Consider the following 22,446-nt stretch of genomic DNA (forward strand, 5'->3'; position numbering starts at 1 on the left):
TATATTCTATTTAAAGTGTGTGATCTTACATGGTAGGCAATGGACTGAGGTTTTAATGGTTACTATCTATTGATTTGAGGCAAGTGAGATGGCACAGCAAGAATTTAAAGACAAGAACCAGTGCTTCTAGGATAGGCTTCTGACATTGCCATGGTACCAATCCCCCCACCCCCTGCTATCCCTCCCCTAGCCTCCCACCCCCCAGGGCCCCGGTGTGTGATGTTCCCCTTCCTGTGTCCGTGTGTTCTCATTGTTCAACACCCACTTATGATTGAGAACATGTGGTGTTTGGTTTTCTGTTCTTGTGTCAGTTTGCTGAGAATGACGGTTTCCAGTTTCACCCATAATCTAGCAATCCCATTACTGGGCATATATCCAAAGGATTATAAATCATTCTATTATAAAAACATATGCACATGTATGTTTATTGTGGCATTGTTCACACTTTTAAATAGTTAAAAAAAACAAAAGAATATTTTATGATACATAAAAACATGAAATTCAAATTTTAGTGTGCATAAAGCATTTTTCAAGTAGCCATGAACATTCATTTACATATTGTCAATGGCTGCTTTCACACTAAACAGCAGAGCTGAGTAGTTGCAAGAGAAATTGTATGGTCTTTAAAGCCTCAAACATTACAACTTGGCCCTTTACTGACCAAGTGTTCTGCCTTGTATAAGATATACTTAAATTCATCCTTCAGCTTTAGGATTTCACCTTTTAACAAATAGCACAGTAATAAGAGATTTATTCCCCTCTTCTGAGTTTATTGTTCATGTCCATGCTTAAAATATATATAAACCATTTGTCTGGTTTTATAATACAACGTGGGTTAATACTAGGATACTAAAATATATGACAAATTCAGCACTTTCACATCTGATATTCAGCTCTCATTCTAAATAGCACCTGAAGTATAGATGTAGATAGTACTTTAATGACTGAAGACATGAATATAGATAGTACATGAAGTGTATAATGTCTATGCTTCAAGTACTACTTAAAGTATAGTAGTTGTCAACCTTTAATCTACTCCTTTATACCTGATGGACAGGATGTGTTCTTGGCAGGGGCATTCTCTCTGTGGCAATAATTCTCTCATGAATGGCAGTAGACTGGGCTGCTTCTCTTGTGTGTATCAGGATTCCAAGACGTATGAGTAGGCCTCTTGTAGATGACTTTGATAAGCTACCCCCTCCTACGAAGACTGTTTGAGAATCACTGGATCCAGTACCATTTATTCCAGCTGTCTAGGTTTTATCCCTATATTAAGTTAAACTATTAGAGAGTGAAGTACTTGGATTATATAATAATAAAGTGAATATATATTCCTTTATGGAAATGCTTTATTAAGATATGACTAATGATTATACTGATTAGGTATATTAAAAGGTTGATGCATGAAGCAACTATCTGAAGAGCATTTTTCAAAAAAACTACAGTCGAAGATAACCCATTTGTTATCCTGTGCTACTTACACAATAATTTCATGCAAATTCAGACTTGAATTTTGTTTGAGAGAAAAAATAGCAGGGTTCCTATATATAATTGTTTTCTCTGCAACAGATGATACGTTTAGAGACTAAGGAGATCTGATTTCTAATCATGGCCTGGCTTTTACCTAGCCAAGGGTAAGACGAGAAGATATTATCCAAGTTTCTTTTGGCTCTAAAATTAAATATCTCATCGGGAAAAAAGAAAAAAAAAAACAATAACAATTGAAAAAACCCCTTCTGCCTTCCTGTCAGAAAGCACAGAGAAAATTATTGCCAATGGTAGAAATTTCATTATTTGCTAATATCTAGTAATACTTAGCTTTTGTGCTTCCTTTAAAATGTTGTTTTGTTTCATTCATAAATGCCTTATTTTCCACTGTCTTTTAACTATGTAAACCATCCTTGGAAAAATGAAGGATATAAAATTTATATAAAAACAGTATCCATCTAACATGGATTAAAGCTAGTGGTAGAATGATGAAATTTCCTTCTTCACATTTGATTCCTGCTTTTAGCTGATTCATAACCAAAGTTACACAAGTTTATAATTACATGTAATACAGCTGAGAAGTATTAGTCAAGCTATTTTCATAAAGCAGTAGCATGTTAAAAGTAAGAAAAATATTCAAGTTCTATGTTTCTAGATGAACTCATCATTTCCATGGTTATCTTTTTTTAATTTGTAATTTTTGTGGGTATATCGGTGTATATATTTATGGGGTACACGAGATATTTTGATATAGGCATGCAATATGTAATAATCACATCTGTGCAAATGGGGTATCCATCCCTTCAAGCATTTATCCTTTGCGTTACAATCCAATTATACTCTTTTAGTTATTTTAAAATGTGCAATTAAATCATTATTGACTATAGTCACGTTATTGTGCTAACAAATTGTAGGTCTTAATGCATTCTTTCTAACTATTTTTTAAATATCCATTAACCATGATTACTTTTTTCGATGGATTAGAAATTTTGCTATAATTTTTGTTTCCTAGGTAGAAAACTAAGGTTGACGAACTACTTGAAGAGAATAAGTAATGCAGTCTAGTGAAAAAGCATTTGAAACTTAGGCCTGTGATTGTCTAATGAAGTCAGTGGGAATTCAGACTTTTCATAGATTGCATACATACTCACATGTCTGTACATATTCATATGTGAGGAGTTAGGGGAAGAGGGGTTAGGAGAGAATTAGAGGGAAAAGAGAATCTTGATAAAGGTCAAGGTAATTTATCCCAGGACTACAAATATGCACCACACTCTCATCAACTGAGCTAACCGGCCAAGATGTTCAGTACTACAAATGCAAAAATCCATGAACTAAATTGCTCAGTCATTAAGTTAATTTGCTAATATTTGTTTCCTCATTCCTTTATTTTAAGATAATAAGACCTAGTGCTAAGATCTTCCTGTGAAACACAAATGCATTGTTTCCTTGACTCTGAGAGTCATTTTAGCTAAAATTTTATTTTTGAATCTTGGCGTGTGTAAATTTTTCATCTTTCAGAAACAACAGCAACAAAAAAATCTAAGTTTTAAAATGTTTTGACTTCTTTAAATTTCTTTAAGTTCCATAGCTACCTCTAAGTTTTGAAAAACCTGGGTAAATCAGCTTATTTTCTCTTATCAGACAAGGGAAGTCTTTTCAATAACTTATTTCTAGTCAACCTTAGTTACTTGATTATTTTATTATCTTGAGGGGCTAAACAGGCCTTTTTTTGTAGGGTCTTCTTTTAATTAGTATCCTTTCTTCTCTTTTACTTACACTTTACCCTTTAGTGGTTCAAATGAATGAAGAAGCAGAGAATACAGGCAAGAAATTGGTGGGTAAGGGAGACCAGAAGCCGCCTTAGAAGTAGTCAGATAGGAATGAGGAATAGTCCCTTAGTTGTCCCATTCTTCTCTCCCCAGATACTTTCCAAGGACTTGCCAATGTTTAGAAGCACACAATTAGAGATTCATTTATTCCATAATTAGTGTTCCATTCCTTTTGTTTGAGCCAAACAAGAACTCCCGTTGGGCTTAATGTTTTTGTGGGAAGGGCTTAGAATTTTAAAGCAAAACAGTAGGTATATTTCAAATATGTTAAATTAGTGATATTCAAAAGACTTACCTAGGATGGTTACTTCAAAATGTCCAAGGCTTCGGGCACTCTTAAAATCATCAAGTTTTGGGGGCCTTCCTTCTGGTGGTATGTATTTAGAAGGCTGAGAATTATACTGCTGACTAAGAAACTTTCTGTGTTCAAATGTAAATTTCCGTGGAATACTTTCCGGATAAACACGGCTGTAGTGTAGGTGATCTATTAAGCCAAACTTTTTCTCCCTCCACAGCTGACTCTCCCACCTATCACTTATAGTTTTTCGAGCTTTCCCTTGCAAACTGGGGTTTGTATCTGGTCGACCTGTTAAAGACACAATGAGATAGACACAATTAATCTATAAACTAATCAAGTCATTCATTGCAAAAACAACAACAACAACAACACAGATTAATGAGGAATAGTTTAAGTAACTTTAAAAATCAAACAACCACCTACAAAATATAAAATGAATGTACGAAAGAAAATTCTTATTAAAATAAGAAATTAAATTCACTTTCAAAATAAACTTTTACTCTAAAATATTGAAGTGACATTGTTTTCTCTGTTGTTGGAATTATGTAGATCTTCTTTCTACTTTTTCTAAATGTTCTAAATGCTCTTAAATAAACATATGTTCTTTATATATTCAGGAACAAATTAAAATTATGATTAGAGATCACTCACTCTTGGTGGAAGTTTGAGCCTAAAATAAAATTTTGTCAATCTCTGTTAAAAATAACCTGAACAAATACAGTTTCCTTCTTTGATACTTTGCTCCTTCAGAGGGTCCATTTAGGGGTTGGGCATGGTTCCTCTTGCCTATAATCTCAGCATTTTGGGAGACTGAGTTAGGAGGATCACTTGTAGCCAGGAGTACAAGACCAGCCTAGTTAACATAGAGAGACCTATCTATTAAAAAAAAAAAAAGTTAAAACAAAACAAAAATCAAAAAACAAAGGGGCCATTTATTTATTATATATGACACGCCTTTCAGATATAAATAATATAAGGAAAACAGAAAGGGAACTAAATTGAAATGAAAGACCCCCTCAATTTTTGTTGTTCTCTATTATCAAGTCAAATTATCATTTATGTATGATTAATCTAACACATTTAGTTTCTAAGGCAGAATTTAATTTATCCCTTATTGATGTGGTTAGGCTTTGTTTCCCCATCCAAATCTCATCTTGAATTGTAATCCCCAGCTGTTGAGGGACAGACCTAATTAGAGGTGATTGGATCATAGGGTTGGTTCCCCTATGGCTGTTCTCACGAGATGGTTTTATAAGTGTTTGACATTTCCTCCTACACACACTCTCTCTCTTGCCCGGGGTCATATAAGATGTGCCTGCCATAATTGTAGGTTTCCTGAGGCCTCCCCAGCCATATGTAGCTGTGAGCCAATTAAACGTCTTTTCTTTATAAATTATCCAGTCTCAGGCAGTCCTTTATAGCAGTGTGAGAACAGACTAATACACTTACACATTATAACATTCGTTCATCCATTCAACAATTACAGAGCACCTATTATATGCCAGACATTGTGTTAAGGAATTTGGTACAAGTAATATTTTAATTAAATAATATACCATGGTAGAATCAGACATACAGTAAAATCAGAAAAGAATTGATTTTGGAACAACAGTTCTGCTAGCTGATATAGGCTGACAGCTTCAGAGTTTACCAGCATTGCTGACTTGCTTTCTTACCTCTGCCATGGTATTCTTATCCTAGTATAAGAAACTTTGCTGAGGCAGAAGGTGGCTTCAGCAGCAAGGTTTCAGTATGGCTAATATACTACTTCTGATTATCAGATTTTATTACATATTCCCAGTGTACATGCTTGGTTTCTTAAGCCTAGCTGGAGGCTTATTGAAAATTTATTACAAGGTAAAGTATTAGTTTGAGTTGTAAGGGAAGATGAAGAAGTTGAACACATACTTCATATTCACCAGGAATTTAAAATACTGCGATATTACAAAAGAGTTTTTTAAACTAAAAATTCAGTTGATGACCACACAGCCTCCTATAATAATGCTTGATAACAAAAGGGATAAAAAGCTTAATCACACATGAAAAGATCAAAAGGGATAAATCAAAGCTGAGAAAAAGAGTTAGTAGGACTAAACTGATGATTGGGAAATGACTTCATCTTTTTTATCTTCTAGAAATAAATCTCTCTCAAACCAATAAAAGTACATAATCAGAAGAACAATTAGTAGCTATTGCAATGATCTAATCCATATTAAACATTCCTGCTTGACTTATTTTAGAATACACCATGCAAAAGAAAATGTGATGTTATTCTAATTTTTAAAAATTAAGTACTTATATCTACCTTATAGAAAACAGTTACATAATTGATCTGTTAGGAAGAAGCCAGGATATTTTCTATGCATATTTTCTTATTTGAGTGTTAATATTAAGAACCGCCAAGGTACAAATAATGTTTATATGAAAAATTCCTCTAAATAAATGTGCTTTATTATTTTTATTTTAGTAACTGGGGACTACAATTACCTACTCAAATTATATATTCATAATTAACTAATAAGAATGAATATGAAATCAATACAGGAGACATTGGCAGTTACTGATTATGAATAGCAAAAAATCAAAGGCAATAAATAGGAAAGATACAAAGTATATCTAGAGCTCAGGGTTTTCTAAAAAGAAGATGGAAAATCATGAACTGGAGTTTTTGTATTTTTTAAATTTTTAATTGATTTTTAATTGATTTTTATTGTACTTTAGGTTCTGGGGTACATATGCAGATCATGCAGAATTGTTGCACAGGTACATACATAGCAATGTAGTTTGCTGCCTCCATCCCCTCGTCACCTACATCTGGCATTTCACCCCATGTTATCCCTCCTCAACCTCCCCACTCCCCCCGCCGCTGTCCCTCTCTCGATCCCCCCAACGGACCCCAGTGTTTGGGAACTAGAGTTTTTTCTTGAATATTAATAAAATAACTACATGAAACATGTTATATTTTAATCCTAATGCATAGCTAAATATAGGTTTATTGCTTAGCAAAATTATATTTTTATATTTTACAAGTATAATTTTCACTCTATTATTTCAATTATTTCACTCTATTATTTCTATTATTTTACTCTTATTTCTGGTGAGACTGGTTCAATGTTTTAATGAGGAACATTTACATTTAGGTGGTAAGTTAAAAAATGTATGTACATAGGCATGGTGATTTTTTAAATTTATTTTTTAATTTTACAAAATCTACTCCAAGCATTTCATTATGTGGATAAGAGTGGTAGGTAGGGAGAGGCAGGCTCACACCTGAAATCCCAGCCTGAGGCAGGAGGACTGCTTGAGGCCAAGAGTTCAAGATCAGCTTAGGCAACATAAGGAGACCCTATCTCTACAAAAAATAAACGAAATGACAACAACAAAAACAAATAAACAAACAAAAACAGGCACTGTGACACATGCCTATGGTCCCATCTACTTGAGTAGCTGAGGTGGGAGGATCCCTTGAGCCTGGGAGGCCGAGGCTGCATGATCATGCCACTGCACTCCTGCCTGGGTGACAGAGCAAGACTCTGTCTCAAAAAAAAAAAAAAAGAAAAGAAAAGAAAAATGGTGGGGTGTATGGAGGCATGGGGGAGGGAAAGAAGCTATTTTCTTTGCCTCTCCTTCTTGCCTCCACTAATCCCACCTTGATGCAAGATCTACAAGGCTGAAAAATAACAGGGTATTCCAGTCAGTATGTTTCGTAGCAAGTATATAACAGACTTTTTAAAGAATCATGAAAGACAGAGGCTACCTGTAACGTCTTGTGTTACTGTTAACTTTTCAAATGTATGTCTGAGTTACTAGATATAAGCACAAACCAACCACACAAACATATTAATTGTATATTCATAAAATGAATGACTTTTGAATTTCAAGCATAGAAAAAGCCAAAGCTATCATGAAACTATCTGGGAATACATTAGTAACCATGTTGACACATATAGATCTAATTCATTCATTAAAACTGCAATATCGGCCGGGCGCAGTGGCTCAAGCCTGTAATCCCAGCACTTTGGGAGGCCGAGGCAGGTGGATCACAAGGTCAAGAGATTGAGACCATCCTGGTCAACATGGTGAAACCCCGTCTCCACTAAAAATACAAAAAATTAGCTGGGCATGGTGGTGCGTGCCTGTAATCTCAGCTACTCAGGAGGCTGAGGAAGGAGAATTGCCTGAACCCAGGAGGCGGAGGTTGCGGTGAGCCGAGATCGCGCCATTGCACTCCAGCCTGGGCAACAAGAGTGAAACTCCGTCTCAAAAAAAACAAAAAACAAAAAACAAAAAAAACTGCAATATAGCATCACAGTATATTAATATACTGTATTTATAATCCTCTGTTAATTAACATTTAGTTTTTAATTTTTCCTATTATAAATAATGTTCCAATAAACATCTTGGAATATGTCTCCCTATGTAGCCAACGACATAAATGGAATTGCTAGGTCACAGAGTACAACACATTCCCAACAAATTAGGTATTGCCAAATCATTCTCAAATGGTAGTTACAGCATATTTGTCTAAGAAACGGGGAGGTTTTTAGATGGTATATATGATTGGGTCTTACTTTTTTATCCAATATGATAATCTCCACTTTTTAATTGGGGTGTTTATAGTATTTATTTCAATATACAGGCATACCTTGTTTTATTGCACTTTATTGTGGGTTACAGATACTGTACTTTTTGCAAATTGAAGGTTTGTGGAACCTCTGTGTTGAGCAAGTCTATTGGTGACATTTTTCTAACAGCATGTGTTCATTTTGTGTCTCTGTGTCATGATTTGGTAATTATCACAATATTTCAAACTTTTAAATTATTATTATATCTATTATGGTGACTTGTGATTAGTGATGTTTGATGCTACTATTGTAATTGTCTTGAGGTGCCACAAACCACACCCATATAAGATAGCAAACTTAATTGATAAATACTGTATGTGTTCTAACTGCCCCAACTACTGGCCATTCCCCTGTCTATCCTCTTTCCCTCAAGTCTTCATATTCCCTAAGACAAAATAATATTCAAATTATGCCAATTAATAACCGTATAACGTCTGCTAAGTGTTCAAGTCAAAGGAGAGTCACATATCTCTTATTTTAAATCAAAAGCTAGAAATAGTTTAGTGAGGAAGTCATGTCAAAAACCAAGATAGGCTGAAAACTAGACCTTCTGAGCCAAACAATTAGTGAAGTTGTGAATGCAAAGAAAAAGTTCTGGAAGAAAAGTAAAAGTGCTATTCTAGTGACACATGAATGATAACAAAGTAAAACAGCCTTATTGCTGATCTGGAGAAAATTTTGGTGGTCTGAATAGAAGATCATGCTAGCCACGATATTCCCTAAGGCCAAAGCCTAATTCATAGCAAGGCCCTAATTCTCTTCAATTCTATGAAGTCCAAGAGAAGTGAGGAAACCCCAGAAGAAAAATTGGAAGCTAGCAGAAATTGGTTCATGAAGTTTAAGAAAGACGCTATCTCCATAATATAAAAGTGCAACGTGAAGCAGCAAGTTCTGATGTAGAAGCTGTAACAAGTTATCCAGAAATTCCAGCTGAGATAACTGATGAATGTGGCTACACTGAACAACAGGCTTTCAATGGAGATGAAATAGCTTTCTATTGGAAGAAGATGCCATCTAAGACTGTCATTGTTAGAGAGGAAAAGTCAATGCCTGGCTTTAAATCTTCAAAGGACAGGCTGACTCTCTGCTTAGGGCCTAATGCAGCTGATGACTTTAAGCTGAAACCAGTGCTCATTTACCATTCCAAAAATCCCAGGGCCCTTAAGAATTATGTTAAATCTACTGCCTGTGCTCTAGAAATGGAACAAAGACTCAATAACAGCACATCTGTTTATAGTATGGTTTACTGAATATTTTAAGCCCAGTATTGAGACCTACTGCTCAGATAAAAAGATTTCTCTTAAAATATCACTGCTCATTGACAATGCGCCTGGTCACTCAGGGGCTCTGATGAGGTGTACAAGGAGTTGAGTGTTGTTTTCATGCCTGCGAACACAACAACCACTCAGAAGCCCGTGGATCAAGGAGCAATTCTGACTTGCAAGTCTTAATTCTTAAAAAGTGCATTTCATAAGGCTACAGCTACCATAGTGATTCCTCTGATGGACGTGGGCAAAAGTGAAAACTGAAAACCTCCTGGAAATTTGAAAATCTTCTGGGAAGGATTCACCATTCTAGATGCCATTTAAAGTATTTGCGATTTATGAAAGGAGGTCAAAATTTCAACATTAAAAGGAGTTTAGAAGAAACTAATTCCAACCCCCCATGGATGACTTTGAGGGGTTCAAGACTTTAGGGTAGGAACTACAGAAGTGGTGGAAATGGCGAAAAGAACTAGAATTAGAAGTGGAGTCTGAAGATGTTACTGAATTGCTGCAATCTCATCATAAAACTTGAATGGATGAAGGGTTGCTTCTTACAGATGAACAAAGGTGGTTTTTTGAGATTGAATCTATTCCTGGTGAAGATGTCATGAATATTGTTAAAATGAAAACAAAGGATTTAGAACATTCCATAAACTTACTCTAATGGGTAAAGGTTTGAAAGGAGTGACCCCAGTTTTGAAAGAAATTCTACTGTGGGTAAAATGCCGTCAAACAGCATCACATACTACAGAGAAGTCTCTCCTGAAAGGAAAAGTCAACTGATGTGGCAAAATTTATTGCTCTCTTATTTTAAGAAACTGCCACAGACATCAACATAAGACAAGACCCTCCATGAGCAAAAAGACTATTACTCACTGAAAGCTCAGATGATGGTTAGCATTTATTAGCAATACAATATTTTTAAATTAAGGCATGTACATTTTTGGACACAATGATATTGCATACTTATTAGAATGTAAACATAACTTTTATATGTACTGAAAAACTCAACAATTTGTGTGATTTGCTCTATTGCAATTTTCACTTTATTCTAATGGTTTGGCACTGAACACACAATATCTCTGAGGTATGCCTGTAACTAACCATGGAAGAGCTTAAATTTGCTACTTTGCTGTTCTTTCTCTTTGACTCATCTATTCCTTAGATCACTTTTCTCTTTTCCTACCTTTTCTTGGATTGAATGTTTAAAAAAACAATCACATTAAGCCCTGCTATTGACTAGCTACATTTTTTTTTGTGTTTTCTCTAAAGTCTATAATATACAACATTAATTTACTATAATCAACCTTCAAATGATGTTATGCAACTTCATGCATATAGTGTAAGAATTTTAGAAAAGTGTATTTCCATATTCCCTCCAGTCATCATGCTATTTTTTATAACACTTTACTTTTATATAAACTATAAACTCCACAATAAATTTTTATGATTTCTGATCTAAAAGAAAAATGAGAAAATATATTTTATTTTACCCACATATTTACTATTTCTAGTGCTTTATCTTCCTTTATTTAGATCAAAATATCTATCAGGTGTTATATGTTTTCTGGTTGAAGAACTTCCTTTAATATCTTTCACTGTGGTGATGAATTATCTCAGCTTTTGTCTTTATGCCTTATATTCACTGTGTATAGGATTCTAGGTTTACAGGGTTTTTTTTAGACAGAATCTCATTCTGTCACCCAGGCTGGAGTGCAGTGGTGTGACTTGGGCTCACTGTAACCTCCACCTCCCCAGTTCAAGCGATTCTCCAGCCTCAGCTTCCCAAGTAGCTGGAACTACAAGTGTGCACTACGATTATACATTTTCTTAAGTGAAAACTGCTGTCATGATTGTCTTTGCTCCTTTGTGACTTATGTGTCTTTTTTTTTTTTTCTTTTCTCTGGCTTCTTTTAAAATTTCTTTTATCCTGCTTTTCAGTAGCATGTGTGCATGTGTGTGCATTTAATGATGCTTTTGTCTCCTTGTTCTATTATTCTGAGAGTAGTGCACCATGATTGCTATGTGCATCAACTGCTCTTTTAAAATCTACCAAGTTATTTACCTTTTTAAGATTGTATTATATGTTGTATTCATTTATGATTGCTATTATCTTTTTAGTGGAATGTCCATTTATCATCCTATATATCCTATATTGTCCCTCTTTACTTACAGTTTTTACCTTAAATTCTATTTACTTCACAAGAATATTGCTATACCACTTTTCTCTTGGTTAGTATATATCAGGCATATATTTTGCCATTCCTTTATTTTCAGCCTGTCATATAATTTTGCTTAAGTATGTCTCTCTCTTAAAAATATATATATTTTTTGAGATTCTCACTATGTTGCCTAGGCTAAAGTGCAGTGGCTATTCATAGACACAATCACAGCACACTACAGTCTGAAACTCCTGGACTCAAGTGATCCTCCTGCTTCATCTTCCTGAGTAGCTGAGACTATAGGTGCATGCAGCTGCACCAGGCTTAAGTGTGTCTCTTATATGTAGGATGTAATTGGATTAATTTTTAAGATTGAAATATGAAAGTTTAATATGTTTACATTTATTGAAATTGCTGATGATTCAGAATTATCTCAGCTATATTATTTTGTGTTTTATCTTAAAGAAAAAAATAGAGATGAAGTCTCTTTATGTTACCCAGGCTGGTCTTGAACTCCTGGCCTCAAGTGACCCTCCTGTCTCAGACTCCACAAGCGGAGGAATTACAGACATAAGCCACCATACTCAGCCCGTGTTTTATATTTGTCATGCTTTTTCTTTACTTTTTCCCCCTTTTTTTCTGCCCTTACTGCCCTGAAAAAAATTTCATAATTCCCCCCTTTCTTTTCTGTACTGCTTCAGAAGTTATACATTCTATCCTATTCTTTCAGCTTGATCTTAAATTTTTAACTCAACATGTTCAAATTTACAAAGCCTGCGGTAAATAAATCTCTACTATTTTCCATAAAGATACGATGATCTTAGAATGCCTTAATTCTCATCTTTCTATCCATTTGACTTTAAATTATATTTTCATTCTACTTTGTTTCAAATCCCGTGAAATAATTTGTTACCATAGTTATTAATTTCTACTGCATATATTTATTTATATTTATCAATATGTTACCAACTTCTTTGCTTACCATTGCTTCTTACATTCTAATATATCCTTTTGGTTTCATTTTCCATCTCACAGAATTCTTTAGTGATTCATTCATTGAAACTCTACAAGTTCTAACTCTTTTAGTCTCTATCTGCAAATATCTTTATTTCACCCTCACTCTTGCTTGATTGTTTAGGTAGACATAAAATTCCAGGTTAGGTATTATCTCAACACTTTGAAGACATTATTTCACTGCCTAAAGCATTTATTGTTGTTGGGAAATTTTTCCGTCTATTTTTGTTTTCTGTGTAGATAAATCTGTCTTTTATCTTTGGTAGTTTTTAAGGATGTTTATCTTTGATGATCTGCAGGTTCACTACCATGGTCTGTATCATTTGTCACATATCATATGTTTGTCTAGATAGAGATTATTTTTATTCTACTCAGAATTCACTGTGATCCTTCAATTTAATAATACATATATATATATATATATATATATATATACGTAATTTTGAAAAAAAATTCCCTCTTAAGATACTGCTTCTTCTTAATGATCTCTGCTCTGTCCTCCTGAACATTTATTAGGTATAAATTGGACTTTCTCATCCTATCCACTATGTCTCTCAACTTCTATTTTACCTTTCTAAACTCTTTACCACTCTCTTGTGTGATTTCCTCAGTACCTCCAAATACACTAAATTATTTTTTCATCTGTGTTTATCTACTCTTCAGCTCATCCTCCACTGATAAGTGTGTGTGGATACCTTTTTCACATATGTCAGTTCCTTCTTCATATTAATCTGTTTCTGACTTACTGATTTTTATTTATTCCTTTAACTTTTTAAACATGTTTATTTTAGAGCTGGGTGTGGTGGCTCACACATGTATTCCCAGTGCTTTGGGAGGCTGAGGCTGGAGGATCAGTTGAGGCCAGGAGTTTGAGATCAATCTGGGAAACATGGTGAGACCCTATCTCTATACAAAAATTTATAAAAATAAAAACCATATGTTTAAAAGCCTCATTCTGATTGGCCTAGTGTTTCTAGTTCCTGCAGTATAAATTCTTCCATGTGTTACATCTGATCACATTGCCTTACGGTAGTAGCTCATTTACTTGGAAGTTTGTAATTTTTAACCATGAATCCATTTTCTGTAGACATGGTTTTCCAAGGGAATCCCAAGCACCTTAGGTTACAAGAAACCTCCCTTTCAGGAAGTTTCACAGCTGCCTTTATCTAGACCTTAGGGTCTTGATTTCACTGATTTTGGACCAGATAATAGTGTTTACTCCTTAGTTCATCAGCCTCACTATTTTAGTCATGTGAACTGCAACTACACTTCCATGCTGCACAGGTCTGGGATTCCACTTTCTCTCAGATGACTTTTTCTTACCCATTGCCCAGGAGACACAGGAAGCTCTTTGATACTTCTCTACACTGATGGTTACAATTTTTCTGGCCTTCCATAACCTTCCAACTTTACATTAGTTCTACTACTACACAAGCAGGAGGCCTGCGGTCTGGACTCTCCTTCCCATGTGGTTATTATACCTCAGGCCATGAAAATTAAGGCTTCTATGTAGTTCTGAAATGCTCATGGACACTTTTAATTTTGGCTCCTACTCACTATTAAATTTAAATTTCTTATTTGTTTCTGGCACTTGGTGATTTTTCATTCTTGCTTTGAGCTTAATTATACACTTACAATGTTTTTCTTTTGCGAGTTTTCAATTGACCAGATTTACCAGAACGCAATTTTCCCTTTTGCTATTGGTCTGTCAGGCTATTCTTGGATTTCTTTCTTTCTCTAGCCTAAGACTCAATCAATTCTATCTTTCTTTCTTTTTTTCCTTTTCCCCCATTTATTTATTTTATTGCATTTTAAGTGTTGGGGTACATGTGAAGAATATGCAAAATTGTTGCATAGGTACACACGTGGCAGTGTAATTTGCTGCCTTCCTCCCCATCACCTACATCTGGCATTTCTCCCCTTGCTATCTCTCCCCAGCTCCCCACGCCCCACCGTCCCTCCCTTATTTCCCTCCAACTGACCCCAGTGTGTAGTGCTCCCCTCCCTGTGTCCATGTGTTCTCATTGCTCAACACCCGCCTATGAGTGAGAACATGTGGTGTTCGATCTTCTGCTCTTCTGTCAGTTTTCTGAGAATGATGGTTTCCAGGTTCATCCATGTCCCTACAAAGGACACAAACTCATCGTTTTTGATGGCTGCATAATATTCCATGGTGTATATGTGCCACATTTTCCCTATCCAGTCTATCGTCGATGGGCATTTGGGTTGGTTTCAGGTCTTTGCTATTGTAAACAGTGCTGCAATGAACATTCGTGTGCACGTGTCCTTATAGTAGAATGATTTGTAATCCTTTGGATATATACCCAGTAATGGGATTGCTGGGTCAAATGGAATTTCTATTTCTAGGTCCTTGAGGAATCGCCACACTGTCTTCCACAATGGTTGAACTAATTTACACTCCCACCAACAGTGCAAAAGTGTTCCTATTTCTCCACATCCTCTCCAGCATCTGTTGTCTCTAGATTTTTTAATGATCGCCATTCTAACTGGCATGAGATGGTATCTCAATGTTGTTTTGATTTGCATTTCTCTGATGACCAGTGATGATGAGCATTTTTTCATATGTTTGTTGGCCTCACATATGTCTTCTTTTGTAAAGTGTCTGTTCATATACTTTGCCCACTTTTGAATGGGCTTGTTAGTTTTTTTCTTGTAAATCTGTTTTAGTTCTTTGTAAATTCTGGAAATCAGCCCTTTGTCAGATGGGTAAACTGCAAAAATGTTTTCCCATTCTGTTGGTTGCCGATTCACTCTAATGACTGTTTCTTTTGCTGTGCAGAAGCTGTGGAGTTTGATTAGGTCCCATTTGTCTATTTTGGCTTTTGTTGTCAATGCTTTTGGTGTTTTGGTCATGAAGTCCTTGCCTACACCTACGTCCTGAATGGTTTTGCCTAGATTTTCTTCTAGGGTTTTTATGGTGTTAGGTCTTATGTTTAAGTCTTTAATCCATCTGGAGTTAATTTTAGTGTAAGTTGTCAGGAAGGGGTCCAGTTTCTGCTTTCTGCACATGGCTAGCCAGCTTTCCCAACACCATTTATTGAACAGGGAATCCTTTCCTCATTGCTTGTTTTTGTCTGGTTTGTCAAAGATCAGATGGTTGTAGATATGTTGTGTTGCCTTCGAGACCTCTGTTCTGTTCCATTGGTCTATATCTCTGTTTTGGTACCAGTACCATGCTGTTTTGATTACTGTAGCCTTGTAGTATAGTTTGAAGTCCAGTAGTGTGATGCCTCCCGCTTTGTTCTTTTTGCTTAGAATTGACTTGCCTATGCAGGCTCTCTTTTGGTTCCATATGAAGTTTAAGGTGGTTTTTTCCAATTTTGCGAAGAAGGTCATTGGTAGCTTGATGGGGATAGCATTGAATCTGTAAATTACTTTGGGCAGTATGGCCATTTTCACGATATTGATTCTTCCTAACCATGAACATGGAATGTTTCTCCATCTGTTTGCGCCCTCTCTTATTTTGTTGAGCAGTGGCTTGTAGTTCTCCTTGAAGAGGTCCTTTACGTTCCTTGTTAGTTGTATTCCTAGGTATTTTATTCTCTTTGTGGCAATTGTGAATGGAAGTGTGTTCTTGATTTGGATCTCTTTAAGTCTGTTATTGGTGTATAGGAATGCATGTGATTTTTGCACATTGATTTTGTATCCTGAGACTTTGCTGAACTTGCTTATCAGTTTCAGGAGATTTGGGGCTGAGACGATGGGGTCTTGTAGATATACAATCATGTCGTCTGCAAATAGAGACAATTTGACTTCCTCCTTTCCTATTTGAATGCCCTTTATTTCTTTTTCTTGCCTGATTGCTCTGGCTAGAACTTCTAATACTACATTGAATAGCAGTGGTGTGAGAGGGCATCCTTGTCTGGTGCCACATTACAAGGGCAATGCTTCCAGTTTTTGTCCATTCGGTATGATATTGGCTGTTGGTTTGTCATAAATAGCTTTTATTGTTTTGAGATACGTTCCATCAATACCTAGCTTATTGAGGGTTTTTAGCATAAAGGGCTGTTGAATTTTGTCAAAGGCCTTCTCTGCATCAATTGAGATAATCATGTGGTTTTTGTCTTTGGTTCTGTTTATGTGGTGGATTACGTTTATAGACTTGCGTATGTTGAACCAGCCTTGCATCCCCAGGATGAAGCCTACTAGATCATGGTAGATAAACTTTTTGATGTGCTGTTGCAATCGGCTCGTCAGTATTTTATTGAAGATTTTTGCATCTATGTTCATCATGGATATTGGCCTGAAGTTTTCTTTTCTTGTTGAGTCTCTGCTGGGTTTTGGAATCAGGATGATGTTGGTGTCATAAAATGATTTGGGAAGAATTCCCTCTTTTTGTATTGTTTGGAATAGTTTCAGAAGGAATGGTACCAGCTCCTCTTTGTGCGTCTGGTAGAATTCAGCTGTGAACCCATCTGGACCTGGGCTTTTTTTGGGTGGTAAGCTCTTAATTGCTGCCTCAACTTCAGACCTTGTTATGGGTCTGTTCAGGGTTTCGGCTTCTTCCTGGTTTAGGCTTGGCAGGAGGCAAGTGTCCAGGAATTTATCCATTTCTTCCAGGTTTATTAGTTTGTGTGCATAGAGTTGTTTGTAATAATCTCTGATGATGGTTTGAATTTCTGTGGAATCTGTGGTGATATCCCCTTTATCGTTTTTTATTGCATCAATTTGGTTATTCTCTCTTTTCTTTTTTATTAATCTGGCTAGTGGTCTCTCTATTTTGTTGATCTTTTCAAAAAACCAGCTCCTGGATTTATTGGTTTTTTTGAAGGGTTTTTTCTGTCTCTATCTCCTTCAGTTCTGCTCTGATCTTAGCTATTTCTTGTCTTCTGCTAGACTTTGAGTTTTTTTGATCTTGCTCCTCTAGCTCTTTCAGTTTTGACAGTAGGGTGTCAATTTTTGATCTCTCCTTGCTTCTCATGTGGGCACTTATTGCTATATATTTTCCTCTAGAGACTGCTTTAAATGTGTCCCAGAGATTCTGGTATGTTGTGTCTTCATTCTCGTTGGTTTCGAAGAACATCTTTATTTCTGTCTTCATTTCATTGTTTATCCAGTCAACATTCAAGAGCAAATTGTTCAGTTTCAATGAAGCTGTGCGGTTCTGGGTTAGTTTTTGAATTCTGAGTTCTAACTTGATTGCACTGTGGTCTGAGAGACTATTTGTTACGATTTCCATTCTTTTGCATTTGCTGAGGAGTGATTTACTCCTAATTATGTGGTCAATTTTAGAGTAGGTGTGATGCGGTGCTGAGAAGAATGTATATTCTGTGGATTTTGGGTGGAGAGTTCTGTAAATGTCTATTAGGTTAGCTTGTTCCAGGTCTGAGTTCAAGTCCTGGATATCCTTGTTAATTTTCTGTCTGGTTGATCTGTCTAATATTGACAATGGGGTGTTAAAGTCTCCCAATATTATTGTGTGGGAGTCTAAGTCTCTTTATAAGTCATTAAGAACTTGCCTTATGTATCTGGGTGCTCCTGTATTGGGTGCGTATATATTTAGGATCGTTAGCTCTTCTTGTTGCATTGATCCTTTTACCATTATGTAATGTCCCTCTTTGTCTCTTATGATCTTTGTTGCTTTAAAGTCTAATTTATCAGAGATGAGAATTGCAACTCCTGCTTTTTTTTGCTCTCCCTTTGCTTGGTAAATCTTCCTCCATCCCTTTATTTTGAGCCTTAGTGTATCCTTGCATGTGAGATGGGTTTCCTGGATACAGCACACCGATGGGTTTTGTCTTTTTATCCAATTTGCCAGTCTGTGTCTTTTGATTGGGGCATTTAGTCCATTTACATTTAGGGTTAATATTGTTATGTGCGAATTTGATAATGCCATTTTGGTGCTAGCTGGGTGTTTTGCCCTTTAGTTGAGCTGGTACTTGTTGTTCCTTTATATGTGTAGAGCCTCTTTCAGGAGCTCTCATAGAGCTGGCCTGGTGGTGACGAAATCTCTGAGTACTTGCATGTTCCCAAAGGATTTTATTTTTCCTTCACTTATGAAGCTTAGTTTGGCTGGATAGGAGATTCTGGGTTGAAAGTTCTTTTCTTTAAGGATGTTGAATATTGGCCCCCACTCTCTTCTGGATTGTAGGGTTGCTGCTGAGAGATCTGCTGTGAGTCTGATGGGCTTCCCTTTGTGGGTAACCGGACCTTTCTCTCTGGCTGCCCTTAGTATTTTCTCCTTCATTTCAACCCTGGTGAATCTGACGATTATGTGCCTTGGGGTTGCTCTTCTTGACGAATATCTTTGTGGTGTTCTCTGTATTTCCTGGACTTGAATGTTTGCCTGCCTTGCTAGGTTGGGGAAGTTTTCCTGGATAATATCCTGAAGAGTATTTTCCAGCTTGGATTCATTCTCTTCGTCGCATTCAGGTACGCCTATCAAACGTAGATTAGGTCTTTTCACATAGTCCCACATTTCTTGGAGATTTTGTTCATTCCTTTTTACCCTTTTTTCTCCAGTCTTGCCTTCCCGTTTTATTTCATTGAGTTGATCTTCGACCTCTGATATCCTTTCTTCTGCTTGGTCTATTCGGCTGTTGATACTTGTGCATGCTTCGCGACGTTCTCGTGTTGCGTTTTTCAGCTCCATCAATTCACTTATATTGTTTTCTATTTTGTCCATTCTCGTTAGCATTTCGTCAAATCTTTTTTCAACGTTCTTAGTTTCTTTGCATTTGGTTAGAACATGTTCTTTAAGTTCACACAAGTTTCTTACTACCCACCTTCTGAAGTCTGATTCTGTCATTTCATCACACTCATTCTCCCTCCAACCTTTTTCCCTTGCTGGTGAGGAGTTGTGATCCCTTGTAGGAGGAAAGGTGTTCTGGTTTCAGGCGTTTTCATCCTTTTTGCGCTGGTTTCTTCCCATCTTTAAGGATTTATCCACCTGTCGACTTTGTAGTTGCTGGCTTTCAGATTGGGTCTCAAATCTTTCAGATTGACGTTCTGTTTTTTTGATGATGAGGTTATTTCTGTTTCTTGGTTTTCCTTCTGACAGTCTGGCCCTTCTGCTGTAGGTCTGCTGAGGTTCACTCCAGGACCTGCTTGCCTTGGGTTCACCTGCAGCAGCTGCTGAACAGTTAGGGTTGTCACCAGTTTTCCTCCTCTGCTATCTTTGTCCCAGAAGGATACTCGCTTAGTGTCAATCTGATCTCTCCTTTATGAGGTGCCTCTTTGGATATATAGGGGTCAGGGCGCTGCTTGAGGAGACAGTCTCTTCTTTATAGGAGCTCAAATGGTGAGCTGTGAGCTCTGTTGTTCATTCAGAGCTGCTGGGCAGGTACGTTTAGGTCTGCTGCAGCAGAACTCATAAACTGCTTTTTGTTCCCAGGTGCTCTCTCCCAGGGATTGAGGGCTTTATTTATGAGTTTCCGTTATGCTGCTGCCTTCTTTTTTTTTTCCTTCAGACCTGCCCTGCCCAGCAAGGAGGCAGCCTAGTCACTGTCAGCCTGTAGAGGCTTTGCTGAGCTGCTGTGGGCTCCACCCAGCTGCCGAGTGAACTTCCCTGCAGTCCTGTTTATATGGGTGTAGTTAGAACTGCTTTGGAGATGGTGGCCCGCCTCTCTTGAGGTGGAGTCTCTCTGCTGTGGGGGGTTGCCTTGGCAATGGCGGGCTTCCTCAGCAATGGCGGGTTGCCTTGGCAACGGTGGGCTGCCTCAGCATTGGCTGACTATCTCCGTTGTGGTGGGCTGCCTCGGTAATGGCGGATGCCCCTCCCCCACAGAGCTGGACCGTCCCGGGTTCAGCTGCGCTTGCTGTGAAACTCTCAATCCAGAGTTTCTGGTTGCTGTTCTTTTGTGGGGGTGGGACCAGCCAAGCCTGATCGCCTGGCTCCCTGCCTCAGAGCCTTTTTTAAGTTTGTGTTCCAGTCGCCTGTTGAAGAGGCGCCGGGGTCTTTTGTTTTCCCCTGCGGCCACTCACTGCGCTGGCTTAAACAGCGGCACTGAGGTTTGTGGCGCTTTTTTTTTTTTTTTTTTTTTTGCCCTGTAATCTACTGTCTTGGTTCTCTGCTCAGTCCCCTTTTTGAACTGGCGAATGGGCGACTTCCTGTGGCTCCAATCGCCAGCCTAAAGGGCACATGGACCGGTGTATTTTGTACGGAGAACCGCTGCTCTGGGGCGCCGACAAAGCAGACCCGCGGGGCAAAGCAGCGGCGCTGGCCGGCACAGCCGCGCTGGCCGAAACAGCCGCGCTGGCGACCGTGGAGCTCCTCCGCCTGGGAATTGCCTAGTCTGTGGGCAATAAAAATGCGGCGTCCACTCACCCTCTGCGCTTTCACTGGGAGCTGCAATCCTGAGCTGTTCCTAAACGGCCATCTTGGATCCTCCTCCTCTATCTTTCAATTTTAGTTAGCAAGTGAGCGATTAACTTACAGTTAAACAAAAGCTTTCTACAAAACAGCATGGAATAGTAAGGAAAAGATGAGATTAATTTTGAATAACCACTCCCTGTGGGATAAAATGTGAACATAAAGCTCAGCACAGTGCCTGACACATAAATGCTCAATAAATGGCTTGTACTATAATTATATAATTGTGAGAAGCACCATATTATCCCCTGTAGGTAAAACAGAGGGGAAAATCTTAGCAGATGCTAATATAGAAATCTTTATGAAGTTTAATCACCAAGCTGACAAGGTGAAGAATATAACTTAATTGCTTTCTTGGATATTAAGCAGAGAATCACAAAACCCGGAAACAATTATGGTTTTCTCCTTCACTTTTAAAATTTAGAGTCCAGGTAGATCCATTGTCTGAGGAACTTTTTTTTTATTTTAAATTATGCTTAGCTGAGAATAATAATCTTTTTCTCCAGAAGTCCCAAGAGTACATTTTTTTACTGAAATCACCTAAAGCACTCACTGAAACTTTTGGACAAAATATTCAGACTTGTAGGGAATAATCTGTCTAGAATATGACATGACAAATGAATAAAAATATATTATTAGCTAACTCGCATAAATCTAATAGGTGAGCACAGATGGGTATTATGTTTTTAAAAAGAATTAAAATGTTTAGAATGGACTTGTTTACAATGCCCCAATTTTATATCATGTAACAGTCAGCAAAAATCATATTCAAATACTTTGGAAAGGTTCGTTGAGACATCAAATTTAACTAGGCATTATGCAATAAAATGACAGTATCACTTTTGTCTACGTGGAGGATGAAAACAAAACAACACCGAAAAAAAACAACACCAAAAACAAAGCAAGGAGATAAAGCTAAAAAGTCTAGTCCAGAGAGAAATTACCTGATAAGATCTGATTTAAACCAGACCACTGTAAGGACAATCCACTGGAAAAAATTTATGTTACGAAATCACTTCAGAAATGAGGCCAAAATTCAAACCAGTCAACCCAATAGCAAAGAAAAGAGATACAATTTACTTTGAAGAGATATCCATATTTGTTGTCAATTAAAAGTAAAACTTCCTACTTATTCTTCTATTAAAAATAGTACATTTGAAGAAGAGATATACTATTTCTTTTTTTTTTTTTTTTTTTTCTTTTTGTGGAGAACGGGGTCTTCCTATATTGCCCAGGCAGGTCTCGAACTCCTGGGCTCAAGCTATCCTCCCGCCTCTGCCTCCCTAAGAGCTGGGATTACAGGCGTGAGCCACAGCGCCCGGCCAGAGTTATACTATTTCTAAAGAAACAAATTGATAAGTATAAGTTTGTTTATAATTACTTTCATTTTTGGGATGATACCCAATTGATCAATACACTTTTGACAGTGA

General features: G+C 37.1%; 1 protein-coding gene across 1 annotated transcript in view; it reads right to left on the reverse strand.

Annotated features, from left to right (window-relative positions):
- The window catches only part of RADX (RPA1 related single stranded DNA binding protein, X-linked), a 65,519-nt gene that overhangs the window by 12,033 nt on the left and 31,040 nt on the right, over positions 1-22,446 (reverse strand). The window contains exon 12 of the mRNA XM_032250923.1: positions 3,616-3,906. Coding sequence (XP_032106814.1) covers positions 3,616-3,906 — 291 coding nt within the window. The remainder of the gene's footprint in view (positions 1-3,615; positions 3,907-22,446) is intronic.

The sequence above is a fragment of the Sapajus apella genome, unplaced genomic scaffold, assembly GCF_009761245.1.
Source record: "Sapajus apella isolate SASKATOON/1434 unplaced genomic scaffold, GSC_monkey_1.0 scaffold73, whole genome shotgun sequence".
Taxonomy (NCBI): domain Eukaryota; kingdom Metazoa; phylum Chordata; class Mammalia; order Primates; family Cebidae; genus Sapajus; species Sapajus apella.